We start from the raw sequence: 20,693 nt of genomic DNA on the forward strand, positions 1-20,693 counted from the left end.
GCAGGCAAGAAGCCTGTGGGATTGAAGAAGGTTCAATCTTCCCTTGCTTTCAGCTGCAACTCTGCAGCTGAGACTGGAACATTCAGCCTGTTTCATCAAAACAGACATTCCCTGGACCCATTCAGGTAGGAAGAAGGTTATCTATGGCCTTTCTGAAGACTAGATCAGGGATAACCTTCACTGAAGGCAGCTTTGTCCTGAGGCATTCGGGAAAGACACACAGGGACTTTGGACTCCTTACAGATCTCTTAATACCTTTATTTTCAGTGAGAAAGAGTCAGTCTGCGGGATGTGGAAGGCACCATGGCAGTAAATTCAAGTGGGTAACTGGGCAGCTGTGCATATCTCCTTTGAGAGCAGGGAAAGTTGGCGCCAAGATGTGCATCAAGGAGTCGGATTATTGTGTTGGTTGAAGAGACAGAGAAGTGCATTAAGTTGTGCAGATTCTGGCAGACCCTGAGCAACCTTTCTTTGCCACTCTTAAAAACAAGATGAACTAACATTTCTGGAGTGGTGTCTGACTCTGAAAAGCAAACAGAGGAAATCCAGAAGGCATTATTACAGGGGAATTACAGAGGAATAAAGGTGGATATATTTTTGGCTAGATTGTTACATTTCTGAAATCAATTATCCAAACTGCTAACCCAGCTGACCCATTCTTCCCCAAGACATTAGTTGGAATAAAACATAGAAAAAGTTCTTGACAGCCTTTTCTGGGACTTTACCAAGCAGCCAGCAAAATATGGTGTAAACAGCTGCAAGTATTGTTACTCTGATGGCTGCAGGAAGTATGACTTTGTGCTGAAATCTTCAAAGTAAGGGAAGTGCTGTAAATTAATTATTCTTACATTTTGGTGGGTTTTGGTAAATTTGTGGAAGTCCTAGAAAATAAGTACTTTACATCATCCTCAGAATTATAATCCTTCAGTTTGTATATACTGGTGGATCTACACAGAATTGAATTCCCATTTTTGGGTGTGGGAATAGCAAAGTCAAACGCATGACATCTACATTCAAGCAACAAAGCAATTGAAGACTGAGTAATGCCACGTTTTGTCAGGCTACAGTTCCCTTAAAAGTGATTTATATTAGTCAGTTAATACACTGACTACATGCTGTAAGCATCCCTTGATAGGTGGAAGCACAAAACATACTCCTTGCTTGGGTGCCCATCATGCCATTTTGACTGCTAAGAAAGTTATGTCCTTCTGCTTGCACCTCCGAGTTCCCACAAGGCCAACTAGAGATACAGTCCTGGGATAGTGTGCAGCTCAGGGACTGCTCCTGATGTTGCCTTGTGCCAGAGCCCTGTAAAGCTGGACTGTTTGCAGCAGACATGTTTCATCAGCTATTGCTGTGGTTAGATGTGTAGTCAGAAGTGTTCAAGCAATTGCAACTTCCTGTCCCACTGTGTACTTTTAAAGACTTTTTTTTCAGAACTCAGTTCAACCATCTGCCTTTTCCTCCATTTCTTTCCCATGCCAAAAGGGATCTGAAATGGCAAAACTGATTTTAACCTTTGCTGCAGTTCAGAGCTGAGTCTGGGTCTCCACACCACTTCTACTCTCATGGCATCAGAGACCTGGCAAATTGCAGCAAGGAAGGATGACAGACACCCCAGATCAAGTCTTTTCCTCCAGATTAATAGGCCTGCAATAACAGCTGTTAATCCTCCCAAAAGATCCAGAGTAAAGCAGGAACAAAACTGTCTTCAAATTATTTTCTGTCTTGTTCCAAATGATGAGGGTTCTAGAAGAAAAGGATTTGCATCCACTGCAAACACAGAGGACCTGAAATCAGTTTCCAGAATGTGACACACAGGCAGTTGCCAGCCTGATCAGTTCAATTCAGTTCAATATCACACAAAGTATTTCAGGACTACATGGCATTCTCAGTGGAAAACACTCAGCAGTCACAACTAATTGACATTTCCAGAACTATAGCAGTTAAATCATTTAGTGTTCTCTTTCAGCTTATGTTCTCATGCCCACAGCTCTGACAATAAGAAAGTTTGGCACTCTGACTGTATTCATTGGAGTTGAATACAGCAGCTCAGCTTTCAGGTGAAAACACATCAGCAATTGCAAAGTACACATTTTATGCTTCATCTTATATTTTCATCCAAGAACTTAGCCATCCTCTGCGGTGGAAGCAGTGTTCCTAGTGAGACCCTTGTGGGCTGCAGGTCCACTTCCTAAGGACAAGAGCATGAAAGATGTCTAGCTTGGTTGAAGGCATATGTACAAGCTTGTCTTACTGGACTGTTTCCACTCTCTGTGGTGTCTATTTTTCTGTTTATGTGGGACCATTCAATTTTTTGCAATGACTGCTCTTGTACAAATTACAATTTTGTAATTTGTACAAAAGCAGTCATTGCAAAAATTCATTATTTCAAGGCCTAGGTGCAAGCATTAATGTTTATATTTATAAACAATAGAAACCAGTAAAAAACATAGTCTTGTATCTATTTGAATTAGAAGTGCTGTCCTACACCTCTTATGTTCTGAGGATAGCAAGTAACACCATCCCCTTTCAGCCATGGCTGTAGTTGCCTGTGATGGCACCTCTGCAGCAGGCAGGAGGGATTTGTGCTGTACCCATTCTCTCCAGGAACAGAAAGCCTTTGGAGGATCTAGTAATTGGGAACTAGCATTGAGTAAACTGAATTCTCTTAAAATTGGAAGGAAGGGGAGAGGAGGAAGAAAATGAGATGAATCTGGGTAAACATCACACAATAGAATTAATGACAGGAGGCAGGCACAGGATGCAGCTGAAGCCCAGCCTCCGGATGCCTAACTCATCACATGCTGCTGGAAAACACCAGCCAAGCAGAGGGGAAAGAGGCTGAAGTTACTGTCCCATACACATTTCAACAGCAGCATTCAGACCAAATCAGGTAGGCAGTGTAAATGTTTAATTACAAAAGTTGCTGTGGTAAATCTCCCTGGAGCTGGAGAAATAGAAATACAGAAATATATGTGGCCTGCCTAATTCTGAAAGGAAAATATAAAAGCTGATGAAAGTGCTAATGTGAAGAGTAAGAAGTAATTTTAGCATTAGGAGATATAAAATCTAGAGCAGCTGTAAAAAGCTGAAATAATCATTTGTAATGAACAGATTCTAAAAGCATTCTCCACACCTGTCTGGTATGTAAAATGTTTGTTGAAGTGCTATTCCTTCTAAAACAATTTGTCTTCTCAGTCTCTACCAATAAGGGAAAACAAATGACCTTACAAAAAACCAGCACTGGAGTGGAAAGGTTTTAGTATCACACTGAGTCAGAAAGCAAGCCAGCAACACCCCTGAGGCAGGATTGATATGAAATCATTGCCTGCATTGTCATGGCTTTATGTTTCCAGAAAATCACAAACCTTTACTGTATATGTATTTGGCTCCCTACAGCTTGTATAAGATGTGTTAAGAGGTTTATTCTCTTGGCAGAGATACAAGGTAAGTGGCTGAAAGAAATATACAGTACTGTGTAAAATATTGGGGGAGAAAAACTCTTTTCAGACTGGCTTGTGTTTCAACGCTGAGATTAAAAATTGGCAGGGGATTGTGGAAATCATTCTGGTTCTCTACAGTGACCTTGTGGGGGAGGGTGTGTTTAGTAAAATACAGCTGGGTCTGTGTCAGATGATTTGCAGCTAACAGATAGTGCAAGAACTACAAAGGACCAAAATGGCACAAAGGTATCTTTTTAAGAAGAAAAATCTGGGTAGTCCCCTACACATAACTATCTGTAGCTCTAACTGTGATATGTAGCACCAACAGCAAGAAGAAAAACATCTTAGAAAAATGCAAAGCATTGCACAAAAGTGGCCCAGATTTGCAATAAGAGGGCTGAGACCATGAAAAGTACCAGCAAAGAAATGAGTCATCCTACTCATTCATAGTTTGCCCCTGTAGCAAAGATGTTTGCATTTAAGCTGAAATCATGCAAAAGCATTTTCACTTTGCAGCTGGTGATAGGTTAAAGGGAAGGGACAGTGTTGATTACAGAATCTCAGTGATGAGGAATTCCTCCATGATCACTGTAAACTCAGTCTCTTTGGACTCCACGTTGGCATGCAGTTTATGAAGAAATAAATGTCAGGGAAGGAAATACAGTGAGAGATGTATGTAAGGTGATATAGGTTAGGATGGGGTTATTATAGACAATTTTACTACTCACTATGAATTCAGAGGTTAAGCTTCTTATTATAAGCACAGAATGCTTATATAGTATCATTTTCTCTTGAATGTTAGAAGAAAAAGGCTAAACTGGCATAAAATACCCTTATTGTGACACAAACCATATCCACCAATCATCATGGTTGCTGAAAAATTGGATGCCACTAAATGGAAAATATAGGCTGATACAAAAGAGTGCCTGGAACAATCCTTTAATCTTTAAGCCACTTCTTTAATTTTGCTGATTAGATGAGATTGTTCCATTTTTTAGTGAACTACTTCAGCTTCTACCATCTTCAGTTTCCAAGGCTGAGTTTCAGTTTCAATCTTCAGTTGCCAGTGGTCCACATCCATTTTACCAATCTGCTCATTACATATTTGTTAGCTATTTTTGTTGCTCTGAGCATACCAAATGTCTTACAAGGTCCTTTTCCAATCACTTGGCAAAGATCCAGAACAAGAATTAAGATTCCCACATTTACAAGCTATGCCTTGGGATTTGAATTGCTCAGTATGAAAAGAACCAGGGGGGCAGAGACAAAGCAGATTTCACTGCTCTTTAAGGGCTATGGTTATGGGTGTTAAACAGAATAAGAAATTTCTTTTCTCTCTTTAAGTAGTCTATTTTTGAAGAATGGCATTGAGTGACCTCCTTTACCCAGATAATCCCAAGAGAAAGCAAGAACTGATCCATCTCCATCAGGAATTGCTTGACTGTATGTCCACAAATTTCCATGCAACAAACGAGCTGGTTGGAGTGCTGAATGAGCACCTGGGCTGTGCTATTACCCCCATTGAGATGCGAGAGAGCAGCACAGTCAAGGAAAACTGTGAGATTATCATTCAAGTGATGAGTGAGATTCAGCATCAGGTGCAGAAGATTGATAGTGACATGAAGGACAAGCTCGAGCCAGTGCTGTATCAGAAGCTATATGATATCAAAGAGCCTGAGCTGGAGAAAATTGCAATAGCCCAGAGAGTTTTTTCCATTATTTTTGGAGAAGCAACTTCAACTGCTGCAATGGTAGCTATCAAACTTCTTGGCTCCAATCATTTAACTCTCACTGTGAGCAAGCTCATTGGTGTCCTTGCGCAGATTGGGGCATCTGTTCTTGGGGGAGTCAGCATTACCATTATCGGGCTTGGCCTTGAGATGATTCTCCATGCCATCCTGGGAGCTGTGGAGAGGAGTCAGCTTCTGACAGCTGTGAGAAGCTACGAGAAGCACCTGGCTGAGTTTAAAGCTGCCTCAGAAAAGTACCAGCATGCCATACATGAAGTAACTTCTTTGGTGAGACAGCAAGTTCAATAAATGAAGGTGGAGTTCACTCTTGTGCTGTCACAGCAGCTGCAGCAGCTTATGCCTGCAGAAACCCTTTGGATTCATTACGACAAATGAACTACTGATGGCTTTTAATTTTCTTATTTGTGGCAGCAGAACAAGAAAAGTGACAGTTCAGGAAACTGGCACTGAAATATATTAATAGAACTAGCTTACAGGTGTTTAGGGGGTGCAATGTTTCAAATACTTTGCACCTTTCCTTAAGCTTATTTTCTGGGAAGCATTGCAGGTAACCTTGAACTGTAATTCATATTAGAGACAATCATACAGACTGCTGGACTGGTAGTGGTGAGAAGGTGTGTTTCTATAGCAAAGATGAAACACAATGGGAGAAAACAATTTCAACAAGGCAATTCATGCCAGCATCTGGAGGCTTTGCAAATACATCTGTGGTTGCTAAACTCTTAGTGTGGTTTAGTGCTAAATCTGATAGACTGAATTCAATTACAAGGACTAGCTGAAGCATATTTAACTGCTATTTTCAGCCCTCCTAAGGTGCCAGCAAGAGATCTTCTTTAAATAAACTCTAATCCCGGTAGATTGGCAGGTGAGAGAAGCCTGGGCCTACATGCAAACAGACACAACCTTGCCCCACCACTGAGAGAAACCTGCTGCTGCATTCCGGGTGTGCCTGGCCATGAATAACCTCTTGTGCTTGTGATGCTGTGCTCCTGCCAACCCACATGTAAAAATTTCTGTGCAAAGTTGCTCTTTTGTTGATTGGAGTGGGATTATACACATGTACAAGTGTCTGTAGGATTGCAGCCCTATTAAACTAAAGTTATTTTCAAGTCTTTATCTGATCCCACCAATGTGAGACTGTCAAGAATGTGCTCAGATTCTGCATTTCACAATATGCTACCAACTGTCCTTATTTTTCAGATTTTAAAACCAAAGCTGGAAGAAAGAGCATTATTTGTACTGTCTTGCTCTGATTTGCTGTGAATTGTTTATTTTTGATCTTAGAAAAAAAAGGTAATTGAAGAATTAATAAAAAGGTACATGAGTATTGGAAGACTTCTCTTTTCTGTACTTTTTTTTGTCTGAAAACCAATCTTAAACCAAATAATAAAGAAGTACTGAAAGCTTCATTATACATGCAATTAATATTTTTTTTTAATCCATGATAGACCAATCTAGTAGGATTGTGCATAGGTTCCTTTTTTAGTACCTGCTTCCCCCATCCTAAAACCATGTCCAAATTCATACATGTTTGTTAATATTCAATATTAGCAATCTTAATTTATTAATAACTAGATGGTGCCTATGAAATAAAGAAATGGGTGAGATTCACAACCCTTCCATTCTGGGGTTTGGAGGGGTTTGTTTTGTTGGGTTTTTATTCTCCTCCACTTCTGTTCTCTTTAATATTTTCTGACTCCTCTTCCCTTTTATGCACAAAAGCCACTAGATGGCAATGAAACTGGTACCCAACAGCTCTGCCAAGTCACCAGGGAGAAAGCCCAGGGATGGGGAGCATAGATGGGTGCCAGGGACAGAGAAACTGGGACCAGCTGCAGACTGGGCTATGTGAGTCAGGAAAGGCACTTCAGGGGAGGCAAAAATCACTGCCTTGCCTACATGAGGTATTGTGGTGGATGATGTGGTGACCTGAGACATCACTTCTCCAAGTGGGAACATCTCTTGTCTCCTGACACAAATGGCACTCACTTTAAAGGCAAGAGACTGTCAGTCAGTGGAACACAATATCTGTGTGTTGGAGAGGTAGGAGCTCCTGGCTCCTGTTTTCTATATGTAAATGTACACTCTAAACTAGGAACTAAACTCAGCTCTTGGAGAGATTGCTGATCACTGCTGTATGAGAATAGCGAAGTCAAATGAAAACAAACCTGTTGTATTTTTCAAGCAATTTGCCCAATGTTCTTGAATGCAAATGCTAAGCAGTGTCAGGGGAAGTGAGGTACGCAGTGAGGAACACAGAGGTATAAAACTATTACTCACCTCTAGGTATATGCTTGTTCCTGGTGGACTTTAAGGCAAGTGGATTTCCCCACAACAGATTTAATTCCTGCTCTCTCTTATGCTCTGGCCAGTCTTATGTTTGGTGCTCCAAAGATGTCATAATCAGTCTGTTGATATTTCCCCTCCAGACTCCTTCAAGCTGCCCCTCAGTGTGACAGAAGTACCAAGTGAAAAATGTGAGGGGACTATTGTCCTCCAAAGCAGCAGACACTGCTGAGAGAAAGCAGTCAGGGCTGAGGCAGTACCACTGTCCCCACTGAGCCCAGGACTGGCAGGACAGAAGACCCCAAGCCTTGTGAGGTGCAGCTAACCTTCAAAGACTCAGCCATCCCCCTCTGCAGTGGCACGGCACCTGACAGGGATGTGTGTGGCCACAGCTTTCCATCACATCCTCTTGAGTGTTCTGCCTTTTCTCAAGCTGTTGTTCTGGACAAAGGATTAAGAATGAAAACTGTCACACATGTATTCCAAATAAGAACAGCCTCAAAAAAACTGCAAACCAGCCCAAACCAGTGTAAGCAGTGTCCAAACCTATGTGGAAAAACAGTACGGTTGCAACCAAAATCTGGCCAGCTGAACCTTTTTTCTGGTGACAAGAATAATACAAAGAGAACATGCCAAAGAGGCACAAGGTGGGGATGACCATGCTGTGCATGTGGTTAGCAAGACTCCATAGAAACTGCAAGCTCCCGAAGCCTTGGCTCTGAGGATGCTCCTTGATTTTTCACTTTGTGCAGCTTGTGACTAAATGCTGTCATTAATGTGATGTGCAGCTTACAGTCTTTTACCCATCCTGCAATGATCCTTACAAATTAGGCAACTGGATCTCCATTACTTGAAAAATTACAACAACATTGTGTTGCATGGCATGTTCACCAGGAGCAGGGAGTCTAGCAATCCTGCCCAGAGATCTGACCACCTCTGCTCCCAGATGCCACCTGCACAGAGAAAAATGTCCTTCCTACATCTTCTCCCCAGCATGCTAGTTTTTTTAGCCTGCACCCATACTTTATTGCTCGCACATTGATGTTTTGTGCATCTTCATCCTGGTTCTTCACGGGCTGTGGACTTTTGCTGGAAACTGTACTTTGGACGGTGACACGAAACAGCTCCCACCAGGTGTTCACCAGCCCCGCCACTTCACCACAGTGGGGGCTGCAGGAAGAGACAAGTAACAGAGCAGCTTCTGCCCTGGCATCAGATTAACTCCGCCGTTCTCTTTGCCCAGAGCGATGCCAGCCGCGCCCGCAGGGCAGCAGCGCTGCCGCGAGGCCAGGCCCGCATTAACCAGGACCGGGCCTGAGGCCGCGGGCAGCCCCTGCCCCGCAGCGCTGCGCTCTGACTGCCGAGGCAGCGGCTCCCCACGCGTCCCTCGGCTCTGCCTGGTGTCAGGGCACGGGGGCGCTTCGGGGGATCTCTCCTGGAGAGCGTGGGGGAGCAGGGCCACCCTGGCCGCGTTCCCAGCCCCATTTCCAGCGCTGGCCGCACGGGCGCACCCCTCCCGCTCCCAGAGCCCGCCGGGGCCGGCTGGGCGCCGGTCTCTATCTCTATCTCTATCTCTATCTCTATCCCTAACCCTAACCCTAACCCTAACCCTAACCCTCCCCCTATCCCCGTCCCTGCCCGTCCCCACTCCCGCCCCACCTTCCCGCCCCTCCCCAGGCCCAACCATAGAGTTGAGGCCTCCGAGGGGGAGCGAGGGGCGGCGGAACCATCGAGCTGCGGCGGCCGCTTCCGGAGCGCCGCTGCGCGCCCGCGGCGCGCCGCCACTCTGTGCCGGTGCAAGATGGCGGCGGGGCCGCGGCGGCGGGCGCGGGGCTGAGCGAGGCCGCGGCAGGCGGAGGGGGCCGGAGCCGGGCCCGGCCGGCCGGAGGGGTGAGAGGGGCGCGGCGGGGCCGGGCCGCGAGCACAAGAGAGGCCAGCAGGAGGAAACGGCAGTTCGCGCTCCCTCATTTTCTTCCTCCTGCCATCGGGCGGGAGTAGGAGAGGCTTTGTGCCCCGTTCCCCCGTGGCCAAAGGAATAATTAATTTAGTTCTTGATTATATTTTTTTTTTCACTTTCGGCCGTTAATTTGTTGCGTTGAATCTCTTTAGTCTGCGTCCTTAGATGTGAAGTCGAGGTTTTGGGAGTTTGTTCTTTTCCCTTTAGCCTTTAAGTAGTAGAAGGATGGGGGATACCGTGTCTAAATGTAACTCCTGCCTGTGCTTGGTGAGCTTCCCACCTAAGGAAGCGGTAGTGATAGGCAAGGAAAAAAACAAACCCAGTGTTTTTGCAGGAGGTAGTTTTGGAGGGGGAGGGAGAGAAGAAACATCCCTGGCTGTAATTTGGACACTTACGTAGTCATGTGCAAGCTGAAGAAATGTCTAAAGACAGGAAACGATTTTTTGCAGGATAATCCTATTCTTGCTGATGCAGTGGGGGCTGGGGAGAGATAGCAGGGACAGTTAGAAGTCTGAGGAAGGGAGGAGATCTGTGCAGAAACATTTGAAACAGAAAGGTGAAAACTGGAGAGCACTTACAAGAGTGAATGAGAAGCTAAACTCTGATATGCTCTTAGAAAAATAAAATATGTGTTTCTCCCTGCCCTGCACCCCTCCATAGTGTAAGCACAAAGCTTCTTGGTTTGAGTTGTAATGTGAATTCTAACAAACTCATCAATTAGCTTAAAATTATAACCTACTAAAGGAGTAGTAAGTAAATACTTAGTTAAATAGTAGTATTTTGTTGGAGTAGGGCAGATGCTGAGCTCATGGTCAGGTTTGAGGACTTTAAAGGTATTTGGGCTCTTTGAGGGAGTAAATTGCTGATAGAAAGAAGAGAAACAAGCATCCTCAAGCTACCAGTGTGTAGGACCTGAAACCATGCCATCTTTTCCAGGCCCCTCTCTCTTTTTTAAGTTTCTCTTTTTGAGGCAGAAGAAAAAAGATCAAAATGGGGCGGAGATCTACATCATCCACCAAGAGTGGGAAGTTTATGAATCCCACGGACCAGGCCCGTAAGTATCCATGAAAGCTGAGCAGGGGGGAATGGGGAGTGCCTGGAGGAGCAGATAAAAACTTTCTCTGAGGATAGAATCCTCACTTGTGGATCAGAACTGAGTTTCTCTAACGTGAAAAATACCGTCTCAGTTTTGTCTGGGAAGGCTGCTTGCTTTTTTGCTCTTGCTTCTCTTAAGTATTCACCTCTTGGTTTTCCACTGGTGATCAGTGTTGGAAGGCCTTTGTATTTAGCTGTTGGATGATCTGCAGGCTGCTTCCTGGGACAGAGTTAATCTGTCCCAGGCAGGAATTCGAGGAACATGTCAGATTTTGCACGTGCTCTGGTTAGATGGGGGAGTTGTCTTACTGGGTTTTTTCCTACTTTTAGTAACATGCCAGGTGTTATCAGTGCTCTGTGAATAAAGACAATCCGGACTCCCACAGTGGATGTGCTTTATTTCAGAGGCATTCTCAAAGCCTACATATTTTTAAAGTGTGTTGTCTGATGACTCTATTTCAGCTTCTGTGCAGCAATCTTTTCATGACTGCATGACTTTGGTTGCCTGTTGTTCTTTTTTGTATGGAAAAAGCCTTGCTTCTGGAGACATGAAAACTGCAGTATCTTTTTTTTTTTTTCCTGTATAAAAGACAAGAAATATAAATCAATTTCATGCTATATTTCTCTTTCACTGAAAAGCTGAGTTGCAGTAAGTCTTTGTAAAATGAGTGAACTGTTGAGAAACACCCCTAGTCTTGATGAAGGAAAGGTTCTTTATTAATTTGATTTTGTCTTTCACGTTGTTATGTTCTTTTTCTTTTCCCCTCTAGGGAAGGAAGCTCGGAAAAGGGAACTAAAGAAGGTAATAAAGAGATGAGGGAATATGTGGTTGGCATTTCCTATGCTATGTATCATGTGTGTGATTGTAAAGGGCCATGAATAGACTGTGGATATTTTGGTTGATATCCTAAGACTGACTTTGGAAATACTATCCAAACACGTAGTTCAAAAAAACACAGAAGTCTTGTTTGGAGTAAAGCTATCCCCAGCTGTTCTTTAACTTGTAATTGTTTTTGAAATGTTGCTGGAAGTAGTTAGTAATTAAAAACCCCCAAAATGACAAAGCAAAGAAGCAAGCAACAAACCAAATAAAAAAAAAAATCCAGACAAATAAAGCATCCAAGAGTCAGACGCTTCTTAGTGTGTTCTGATGTATTTTATCAGTTGGTTATTGTGTTGATTGCACGTGTCTTAGTTGGAGTGAAGGAATGATAGTAACATTTGCAATTACCAAGATAGTGGAATTAAAATTACCAGAAGTTTTAACTACATTTGCTGCTGATTTGTGCCATGGTGAAGGTTTTCAGGGCATTCTGAGGTGGGATTTTTTTTTTTTCCTTCAGCCTGGCAATACTGAGAAAGGGGTAACAGATATTTTGTGTCTTTCTACTGTGAAACTTTTCTGTCTGCTTGGTCTCTGATCTTAGAACAAAAAGCAACGGATGATGGTCCGAGCAGCTGTACTGAAGATGAAAGATCCGAAGCAGATTATCCGGGACATGGAGAAGTTGGATGAGATGGGTGAGTGAGAGGTACCAGGTGTTGGACTTAGGCCCTGGTTTATACAGATGCACAGTGTAGTTTTAACTGCCAGTGAGGGAGACTGAAATAGAGTAATCTTTTTTCCTTTCCTGGTAGAAGGGGGGATTCTGTGAACGTCTGGGAATTGATTATGATTTAAGATGTTGTGGTGCCATCAAAGAGGACTTTTTTTCCCAGAAGGTGATTGCTAAGAAAAACGATTAGTGTGTGTGAGTGCTGCTAATGTAGAATTCAAGGAGGGGATTATTGTCGTAAGGCTGCAGACTTCCTGAAAGCAGGGATTGGAACTTGCTTTGAAATAGTTTCGTTCATCACAGTTGTGCAGTAGAGTAATTTGCAATTTTTTTGTCTTTTTTTTGCTGTCTTGGATCAGAATTTAACCCGGTACAGCAGCCACAACTTAATGAAAAAGTGCTGAAGGACAAACGCAAAAAGCTCCGTGAGACTTTTGAACGTATCTTGCGGCTCTACGAGAAGGAAAATCCTGACATCTACAAAGAGCTGCGCAAGCTGGAAGTGGAGTACGAGCAGAAGAGAGCACAACTCAGCCAGTATTTTGACGCTGTCAAGGTAATGCTTACTGTATCTCAGTCTTGTACCTGTGGTAGTGTATTCTCTCTGCTCATTAGGTGTGACTGTTACAGAGGAAGCAAGATTTTTATGAGTTCAGCATCATGTGGCAGATATGAAATATTAATTTGCATGGTACCTCAGAGCATTTCAGTGAGGATGGTGGTGGTTGTCAGGTCACTGTTTGTCTCTGATATGCTGACCTCATTCAAAATGAAAGGAGGAAAGGGAAATTTCTGTTGCAAATCAACAATATCAGCCTTTCATTTTCTGTATTAAAGAGGGAGAGAGCCTGTGAGTGTGCAATTGATATTTCTGTGCATTTCTGCTAAATATCTTGCTGGAAATAATGAGAATCCTTTGGCATTTCTTTAAAGGTCTTTCTCTAATATTCCTCCCTACCATGCTGGAAAACATAGTGTTGTGCTAGTGCAAGGATCTGCAAGGCTTCTTTTTTTTCCCTTTCCTCTGGAACATGCAGCAGTCTGTGACTTGAATACTTAGAAAACACAAAAGCACAGCCGTACTTGTCTGCAGCCTCTTCATTTTGTAGACTGAAGGTCTAAAAGAAGGTGAAAACCTGACTGAGTTTTGACTGAAATGCTAAAGCTTTTCATGGGTGCATTGCAAGTGCTTTGGTTTGCATTGAAAGCTTTTACTGTTAACACTTCCCCAGATTTCTTTCATGGACTGCTGCAAGATAATGCACCCTAAGAACAGGCACGTTTGACAAGTGGTGCCAGAATCCATATGTTCTGTACTTTAAAAAGTAGAGAGTTTGTGCAGTAGCTTCTGTGGAAGTAACCTATTCTCTTTTTTTTTTTTTTTTTTTTTTCCCCTCCTTTCCAGAATGCTCAGCATGTTGAAGTGGAAAGTATCCCCTTACCAGATATGCCTCATGCTCCCTCCAACATTCTCATACAGGATATTCCCCTTCCAGGGGCTCAGCCACCTTCCATCCTCAAGAAGACATCAGCCTATGGGTAAGTGGAAAAAGAAAGTTAAGGGGGAAGTGAAACAGAAGCACTCATTATGGGGGAGGAGTAGGGATAGAAGGAGAGGTGTATTGACTTGTAGAAGTCAGGAATTCTGTGCAAGTGAATTGTGCTTTCTTTTTACCAAAGCTCTTAATCTTTCCTCACTATCACAGCTTTTTGTTTGAATTTCTTTGAGCAATACATTATGCCTTCTAGTTTTTGTCTTTTTTGTATCAGGAAAACTTAGAGCCCTACTGTTATGAACATAAATGCCCCTTAAATTGCCCCATGTGTGTTCTTTTGTCCTGCTGCTATATTCAGTGTATATGAATAGTTCATATAAACTCCAAGTTTGCTTGGTTTTGGTTTGGTTTCTTTTTTTTTTTCATTCTAGTGCTAGTTTTTTTCTATTTCTTTCTGAATAGCCTTCTGTTTTCACCAACTGTGATTATTTCAGTCTTCTTCTGTGGTAGGATTCAATATCTGATTTTTTTCAGTATTGTCTTCAGTTGCTTTCTGAGGAGGTTTTGTCTGATCTTCTTCAGTCATGTCTTTGTTTGATGTTGTAAACTCCTTGCGTCAAATCTGTACTTTTTAAAAGTTCATGTTTTTTAGAAGTCTGCAGAAGCAGTGGTGAGAGATGGCTAAATAATTCCACTAAAGGCATGCTTACTTTAATTGTGTTGCTACATTTCTCGTAACCTTTCTCATCTCCAGACCACCAGTTCGGTCCATTTCTGTTCTTCCTCCTCCGGGGCTTGGTGTTCCACGCTTACCTCCAGGCAGGAAGCCCCCTGGGCCTCCACCAGGGCCACCCCCTCCCCAGGTCCTACAGATGTATGGCCGTAAGGTGGGCTTCAACTTGGACGTGGCTCCTCGAAGGCGAGAGGAGGAGATTTCTTACAGTTCCGAAGCAGGTAAAGACTTCCCTATTCCTCTCTGCGGTTTTCCTTGACCTCTGTTCCGCTGTGGATGGTACTGCTGTGAATGCAGTGTGCCCCAGACAAAAGGTTCTCAGGGCAATATGAATGTTAGTGCCATTTGAAGGACTCTCCCTAAGTGATTGCTTCTCTGAGGTAATTCAGATATATCATAATATCTGCAATTTTGCTACCAGCGGTATTTTTAAATGTTGAAACATTTAATTACGTGTCTCAGATACTTTTTTTTGTTAGGTTTCACAGATCAGATTTTTTTGGATGAGCCCTTAACAGTGCTGAAACATTGTTCATATTATCCCTTAAAAAAACCCAATCACTCTCAGAGAAATTGTCTGTTTAAAAAACCCATAAAATGAACACTCCCAAACCAAAACTACAACAAAAACCACAACCAGCCCTGAGTGTGCATTTGCTAGGAGAGCATAGGTCCTGTTTTTCATGCAGTTGCTGTATCATCCCTAGAAGCTTTTTTGACTAGATGAATTAGCTTTATTTCATGCCAGAAAACATAAAAATATTTCAGTGGTGGGCAATTGCTGAATAGAAGTTGATGAATCAGTTGCAGTAGCAGTTGCCTTCACTTTTTTGCTGTGCAAATTAATAAGGTTAATATGAAATCTTAGAGATTTTCCAAAATGTCCTTGAAAAATATGTGCTAAAAAGTAAAGGGATGCCAGTTTGTCCATGCTTTTGCTAAGGGGAATGTTGTGACTGTAAACATACACTGGTGTTGAAAGAATACTTTGACTTTGGAGTTCATGCATTTCCTAATACTTTGCTTTCTGCAGGACAGCGAGGCCATGATGATGACATGTCCAGCACTAGTGAAGATGAAGGTTATCCTGAGGATATGGATCAAGATAAGCACGATGAGAGCAGTGATGACAGTGACAGCGATAGGTCAGATGCAGACAGTGAAGGAGAGGACTTCCTGCATCGTGATAATGACAAGGAGAGGGAAGGTGGTGAAGAAAAGAAATCAGGTATGAAGGGAAAATGAGAGACTGGGGGTTGATTTTTCAAAAGAAAAACACAACTTGATAGAGCTGAGGGTGTGTGTGTAATTTATTTAGTCAACTAACAATGTTCTAACTCACCTAAATTCCAGCTAAAGAATATTTATTAATAAATGGGTCAGAAGGAGGCTGTCTAGAAGTGAAGCAACTTTCAGATAAACCTGTTTTCTTAAAAGTTTTTACCTTATAGCTCACAAGCCATTTTTCACCTGAATTGTTGCATTGGTAAGATACCCTACAAAATTAAACCTCAGTGTAAAATATGCTCACTTGCTTGGGAGAGACCAATTGCTAGAGAATACTAGGTTAGCAAAACTTGAAACATTCAGAAACACCAGCGCTAACTCTTACCTAAGGAGCATCATTATGTTAGATTGATAAGCTATCCATACCAGGTATCGACATAACTATCTGATTTTTCTTATTTCCTTCCCACCTCCTGTCCCCTTTACCCGTACCCTGCTTTCCCCAGGTCACAGTGTCCGCTTTGCAGACATGCCTGGGAAGTCACGAAAAAAGAAGAAGAACATGAAAGAACTGACTCCACTCCAGGCCATGATGTTACGAATGGCAGGTGAGTAAGGTGGATTTAATAAGTGCTGAGATGCCATTGCGCTTCCAGTTCAGGTTTCTGTGGGCAGCTTACTTTGCACAAGTTTTATTTTATAAAGTAAATATTTTACTGTCATAATGTAGGCTCTGCTGAGAGTATCAGCTCTTGTTAGGTATTTGAGTTTTAGTTGGTTTTTGCTCTTTTTTTCTTTTGTTTGTTTGGTTTTTTTTTGTTTTGTAGGGTTTTTTTTAAATTTATTTTTAAGTAATGTGTGTGTTTTGCATAGCTGAGTTGAAGTTAAGAGTAGCAATTTACTGTTTTTTTCTTCTAAACCTTTTCTTGCTTAACTTTTAAACAGTTGTTCAAATGAAATACAAATCTTTTGGTGAAAGAGAAAGGGTAACATTATCTTTTTGCTCAGCATGTAACATGTAAGGATTTCTACTCCCTAAAAATACCCTTCTGCTGAGATAAATTAACCGGTAGAACAAACTCTGTTTGTTTTAAAAAGTATCTTTCCAGTATCTTTCAAAGGTGCAGGAGTTTCTTGAACATGGGGATTTCGTTTATGGTGGCATTGTGTCCCCAACCCCCTGTTACCTCGCCTCCCCACAAACTCCTTTAAGGCAGAGATTAAATAGCAGAAGTTTGGGCTGGTAGTACAAGTTTCAGATCACAGAGGAACACACAACTCTTTTTGTCAGAGCTCTCTAGAGCAGCAATGATTTTTCTGTTGTTATTTTTGTTTTCATTTTATGTTTAACAGTAAAAAGTGGTCAGATTTCTTCCCTTTGAAGTAAGGTTTATCTTTCTCTTGCTTCTTTTTATTTAATGCTATGTACTCAGTTTTCTCTTATGTTCACAAAGATGTTAAACACAGACAGATTTTCTAAGGGTATCATCTCCATATCCAGGCCAGGAAATTCCAGAAGAAGGGAGAGAAGTGGAGGAATATTCAGAAGAAGAGGAGGAGGAGGAAGAGGACTCAGAGTCTGAAGAGACATCACAGCAACAGCAGCAGCAGCAGCTCAGTGAGGAGGCACTTGCAGAGAGCGGGTCGTCTACTGCGACTTCCCAGGCGCAGCAGCAGCAGCAGGGTGCGCAGGCTGTGCCGCCAGCTCAGATACAGGCACCTCCCATGCCTGGGCCTCCTCCTCTGGGACCACCTCCAGCCCCTCCACTGAGGCCCCCAGGCCCACCCACCGGCCTTCCTCCTGGCCCTCCACCAGGTGAGTTCTTGATTTACCCTGCTTTGAGGGATGCAGGCTCTCAGGCAGTGGTATCAGTGTGGGAGTTTGGAAGCTGCAGAATGCAGTATATGTACTCACTTACTGAGACCTGTCTGTCATCAGCCTGCGTCATCGTGTCTGTACCTTGCTTTTGAGGCTTCAGGCTCCTGTAGCATTCCTGATGGTTGTCTTTGTTAGAGCCAGCACTGGCAGACAGCAGCAGAGCCAGTTTATGAAGCAGAGTAAAAGACCAAATGTAGTTATTTTTAGGCCAGAAGAAAAATCAAATGCCACAGAAAAAGGTTCTTAGCTGTTTAAATTCTGACAAACTCAGCTCAGAAGCTGTTACCAGTTACAGCTTAATTAAATGGGGAGGAACCCTTTTTCCATGATACACTTTACTTTCATAAAGATGCTTTAACTGTGTAACTGCTGCTACTGCTTGAGAATTTTAGAAACTCTATTTAATCTGGCAACTGGGTAATACAGTTTTGACTCATAGGTTGAAGATACATCGTTATCCTTAGCTGATGAGATAGTTGCTGGGATATGTCTTTAACTGTGAATTAAATTTCTTGTTTGTTACTTGAATGCTCAGGAGCTCCTCCGTTCCTGAGACCTCCGGGATTACCAGGGTTGCGTGGGCCTTTGCCTCGACTGCTGCCACCTGGTCCTCCCCCGGGGCGACCGCCTGGTCCTCCCCCAGGCCCCCCACCAGGCCTGCCCCCGGGTCCTCCTCCACGTGGTCCTCCTCCTCGTCTGCCCCCTCCTGCCCCTCCAGGTAAGGGGTTCTGTTTGTTTCAGTGCCAAGTCCCTTCTTCCTTTCTTTTCACAGTCTTGGCTGTGGTGGTCAACCCAGTGAGGTGTAATTGGCTGCCAATTTGCCTTTGTTCCTCTCTGTGGCTGCATTGTGCCATGTGCTATTACATTATTCTGTGCAATAACAAGGAAATGCTGTGCATGGTTTGGTAGCAAAAAATCTGCCCTGAAAAAAGGGAATTTCAGAGTTTAAACTTTTACTCTGCTGGACTCTCTGAAGAGCCTCTGGGTGCTGTAATGGTGCTCCACTAAATGAGTTGGAGATCTGAATATTTATTTTTTGTGCCTGGGTCTGAAATTCCAGTGGGATGGATTGTCAAGAAAGTTTATTCTCAGATTATAACTTTAAAATTTAAAAGGGAGCAATAAACAAGCTCCTGTGGCTTTCAGAGCCTGAAGAGCAGCACGTGCAGATTTGAAAACCTTTTTTTTTTTTTAAGCCAGTGCTGCTGCATCTTGTTGGGGGTCGCTTTGTTTTGCTTTTTGTTCTTGGCATTCTGAGCCTGTGCACTTTTTTTCTCAAATATTTTGAAATTCCCAGATGTGGAGAGAGCTCACGCTTTCTTTTCTTCTTACAGGCATCCCTCCTCCTCGCCCAGGCATGTTACGGCCACCTCTGGTGCCTCCCTTAGGACCTGCCCCACCTGGGCTCTTTCCACCAGCTCCCATTCCAAACCCCGGGGTACTGAGTGCCCCCCCCAGCCTGATTCAGCGGCCCAAGGCGGATGACACCAGCGCGGCCACCATCGAGAAGAAAGCCACGGCCACCATCAGCGCCAAGCCGCAGATCACCAACCCCAAGGCGGAGATCACGCGCTTCGTGCCCACCGCCCTGCGGGTGCGCCGCGAGAACAAAGGCGCTGCCGCCGCCTCCCAGAGAAAGCAAGAGGATGAGCCCGCCCTCCCGTTAACCAAAGCTGCCCCTAAGGCTGGGTCGTCTGCCCCTATCTCTGTACAGACAAAGGATGATGTGTATGAAGCCTTCATGAAAGAAATGGAAGGTCTCCTGTGACCTGTCGTAGTCCTAGTCAGCTTTCCTGCCCCTCTGAACACGGATCGGATCACTGTGGAGGGAGAAGAAGGGAAAGTCCTCCTGCAAGCAACGAAAGGGTATGTCTGGAAATAGTTCCCTACCCGCAGGTTAACTTGCCAGTGTGCTGCGACTGGAGACCGCTGCAGCTGAGGTGTGCCTGGGGACCTCCTTTCAGAGCCACGTGGTGAAAGGAAATTGCAGTCAAGAAGGCGATGCTCCCCTCAAGTCCTCCCCCTTCCTTAGAGGGAGATAATGATACTCTGGGGACGGGGGTGACTATTCCCTGCCAAAATCCTTACACACCCCGAGTGCTCTGGTGAGGGTAGTGGAACAGGTTTTTAAGGAGCCAGAAAAGTGTTAGCAGCATTTCATACACAAATGGTTGTCCGCTTTTTATTTTCTGTACTGGGTTTGGTTTTTATTTTTTTTCCCCTGTAAATATTTTATAATCATGTTTTTTAGTTGCAGTGAGGTTGATCAATCATCTTTCTTCCAGGGTAGTCAGGGAGGTAATTTGTTGCATATACTGTACACTGGAGTTTTGCATCCTCTCCCCTTTATGGTCATCTTGATGGATTTTTGTTGGCTGGGGAAAACTTCATTTTGTCTTGTGAGAGACAATAAATGTTCAGTGTATCAAAATACTGCTTTTCCTGTGATTTGTGAGAAACTAGCAGGCAGGTGGAGAGGGGGGAGGGTTCTTTGCTCACCTTGGAAGATGATACAGCATTCAGAACCTCAGAAAAGTAATAATCACGTTGTAAATAACGTATACTTACTTTTTCCCACTAAGCTTTTGCTATATTCTTGTTTTTAAGTTCCTAAACATCCCTTTTAACCTTTATGGGTAGCTAATAAAAACCTAAGCTCTGAAATACTACTAATAATTACGAAACAATTTATTTTACACACTCTGATTAGGAGGTTTGCTTCATATCAAGCCTCAGATACCTGCTGGGTGCACCATGGACAGGCTGCCTTAAGTGAAAATTAGTAAATAATTTTAGTATTAAAAGATTGACTGACACAGTTTTAGTTGTGGCTAATAATTTTAGGATAGCAGACTATCAGATACCTCAAACAATGCATTTACTTGGTTGTAAGTTTCAGGCTTAGCTGAATGCACCATGTTTTGCTTTAAGGAGACAAAATTATTAGCTAACCAAACTTACACTTGAAAACTTTGAATCTGTTTTCACAAATTTGGGACACAATAAAAAATGTTTGCACCGCGGTTCTCTACGCCGAGAACATGTAAAATGGACATGAGCCCGCCCACCCCATGCAGATTGTGTGATGTAACTTTAGGCAATTCTTGAAACACGAAATCCTTTCTCTATTAAGCAACTTCTGTTGTGGAAGTTAGCTGATGACATCAGCATTTTTTACCAAAGTTGAGAAGATTCGGCCTGGGGACAGATAATTCAGCTGGAAAACCAATATGAGTGATTGCAGGAATACTGAAGTAATTTTTCTCT

At 43.2% G+C, this 20,693-nt stretch overlaps 2 protein-coding genes across 6 annotated transcripts; both read left to right on the forward strand.

Annotated features, from left to right (window-relative positions):
* Nucleotides 1–4: 4 nt before the first annotated feature.
* On the forward strand, nt 5–6,530 carry SMCO3 (single-pass membrane protein with coiled-coil domains 3). 4 transcript variants are annotated; one of them, XM_041404582.1, is made up of 3 exons: nt 79–125; nt 3,403–3,450; nt 4,791–6,530. In XM_041404582.1, the coding sequence occupies exon 3, from the start codon at nt 4,808–4,810 to the stop codon at nt 5,483–5,485; it is 678 nt and encodes a 225-aa protein (XP_041260516.1). In that variant the 5' UTR covers nt 79–125; nt 3,403–3,450; nt 4,791–4,807; the 3' UTR covers nt 5,486–6,530. The 4 variants fall into 4 exon arrangements, with proteins under 4 accessions (XP_041260517.1, XP_041260516.1, XP_041260515.1 ...); XM_041404580.1 differs by lacking the exon at nt 79–125 and adding an exon at nt 2,844–2,896 and having other exon boundaries at nt 4,794–6,530; XM_041404583.1 differs by lacking the exon at nt 3,403–3,450 and having other exon boundaries at nt 5–125; nt 4,794–6,530.
* Nucleotides 6,531–9,256: 2,726 nt separating this feature from the next.
* WBP11 (WW domain binding protein 11) lies at nt 9,257–19,857 on the forward strand. 2 transcript variants are annotated; one of them, XM_041404599.1, is made up of 12 exons: nt 9,257–9,373; nt 10,377–10,494; nt 11,306–11,337; nt 11,963–12,056; nt 12,451–12,647; nt 13,497–13,630; nt 14,342–14,541; nt 15,354–15,548; nt 16,054–16,155; nt 17,049–17,363; nt 17,962–18,144; nt 18,761–19,857. In XM_041404599.1, the coding sequence occupies exons 2-12, from the start codon at nt 10,431–10,433 to the stop codon at nt 19,192–19,194; spliced, it is 1,950 nt and encodes a 649-aa protein (XP_041260533.1). In that variant the 5' UTR covers nt 9,257–9,373; nt 10,377–10,430; the 3' UTR covers nt 19,195–19,857. The 2 variants fall into 2 exon arrangements, with proteins under 2 accessions (XP_041260533.1, XP_041260534.1); XM_041404600.1 differs by having other exon boundaries at nt 9,263–9,373; nt 10,397–10,494.
* The last annotated feature ends 836 nt before the right edge of the window (nt 19,858–20,693 follow it).

Source organism: Onychostruthus taczanowskii, unplaced genomic scaffold, assembly GCF_017590055.1.
Source record: "Onychostruthus taczanowskii isolate IOZ18803 unplaced genomic scaffold, ASM1759005v1 scaffold216, whole genome shotgun sequence".
Classification (NCBI taxonomy): domain Eukaryota; kingdom Metazoa; phylum Chordata; class Aves; order Passeriformes; family Passeridae; genus Onychostruthus; species Onychostruthus taczanowskii.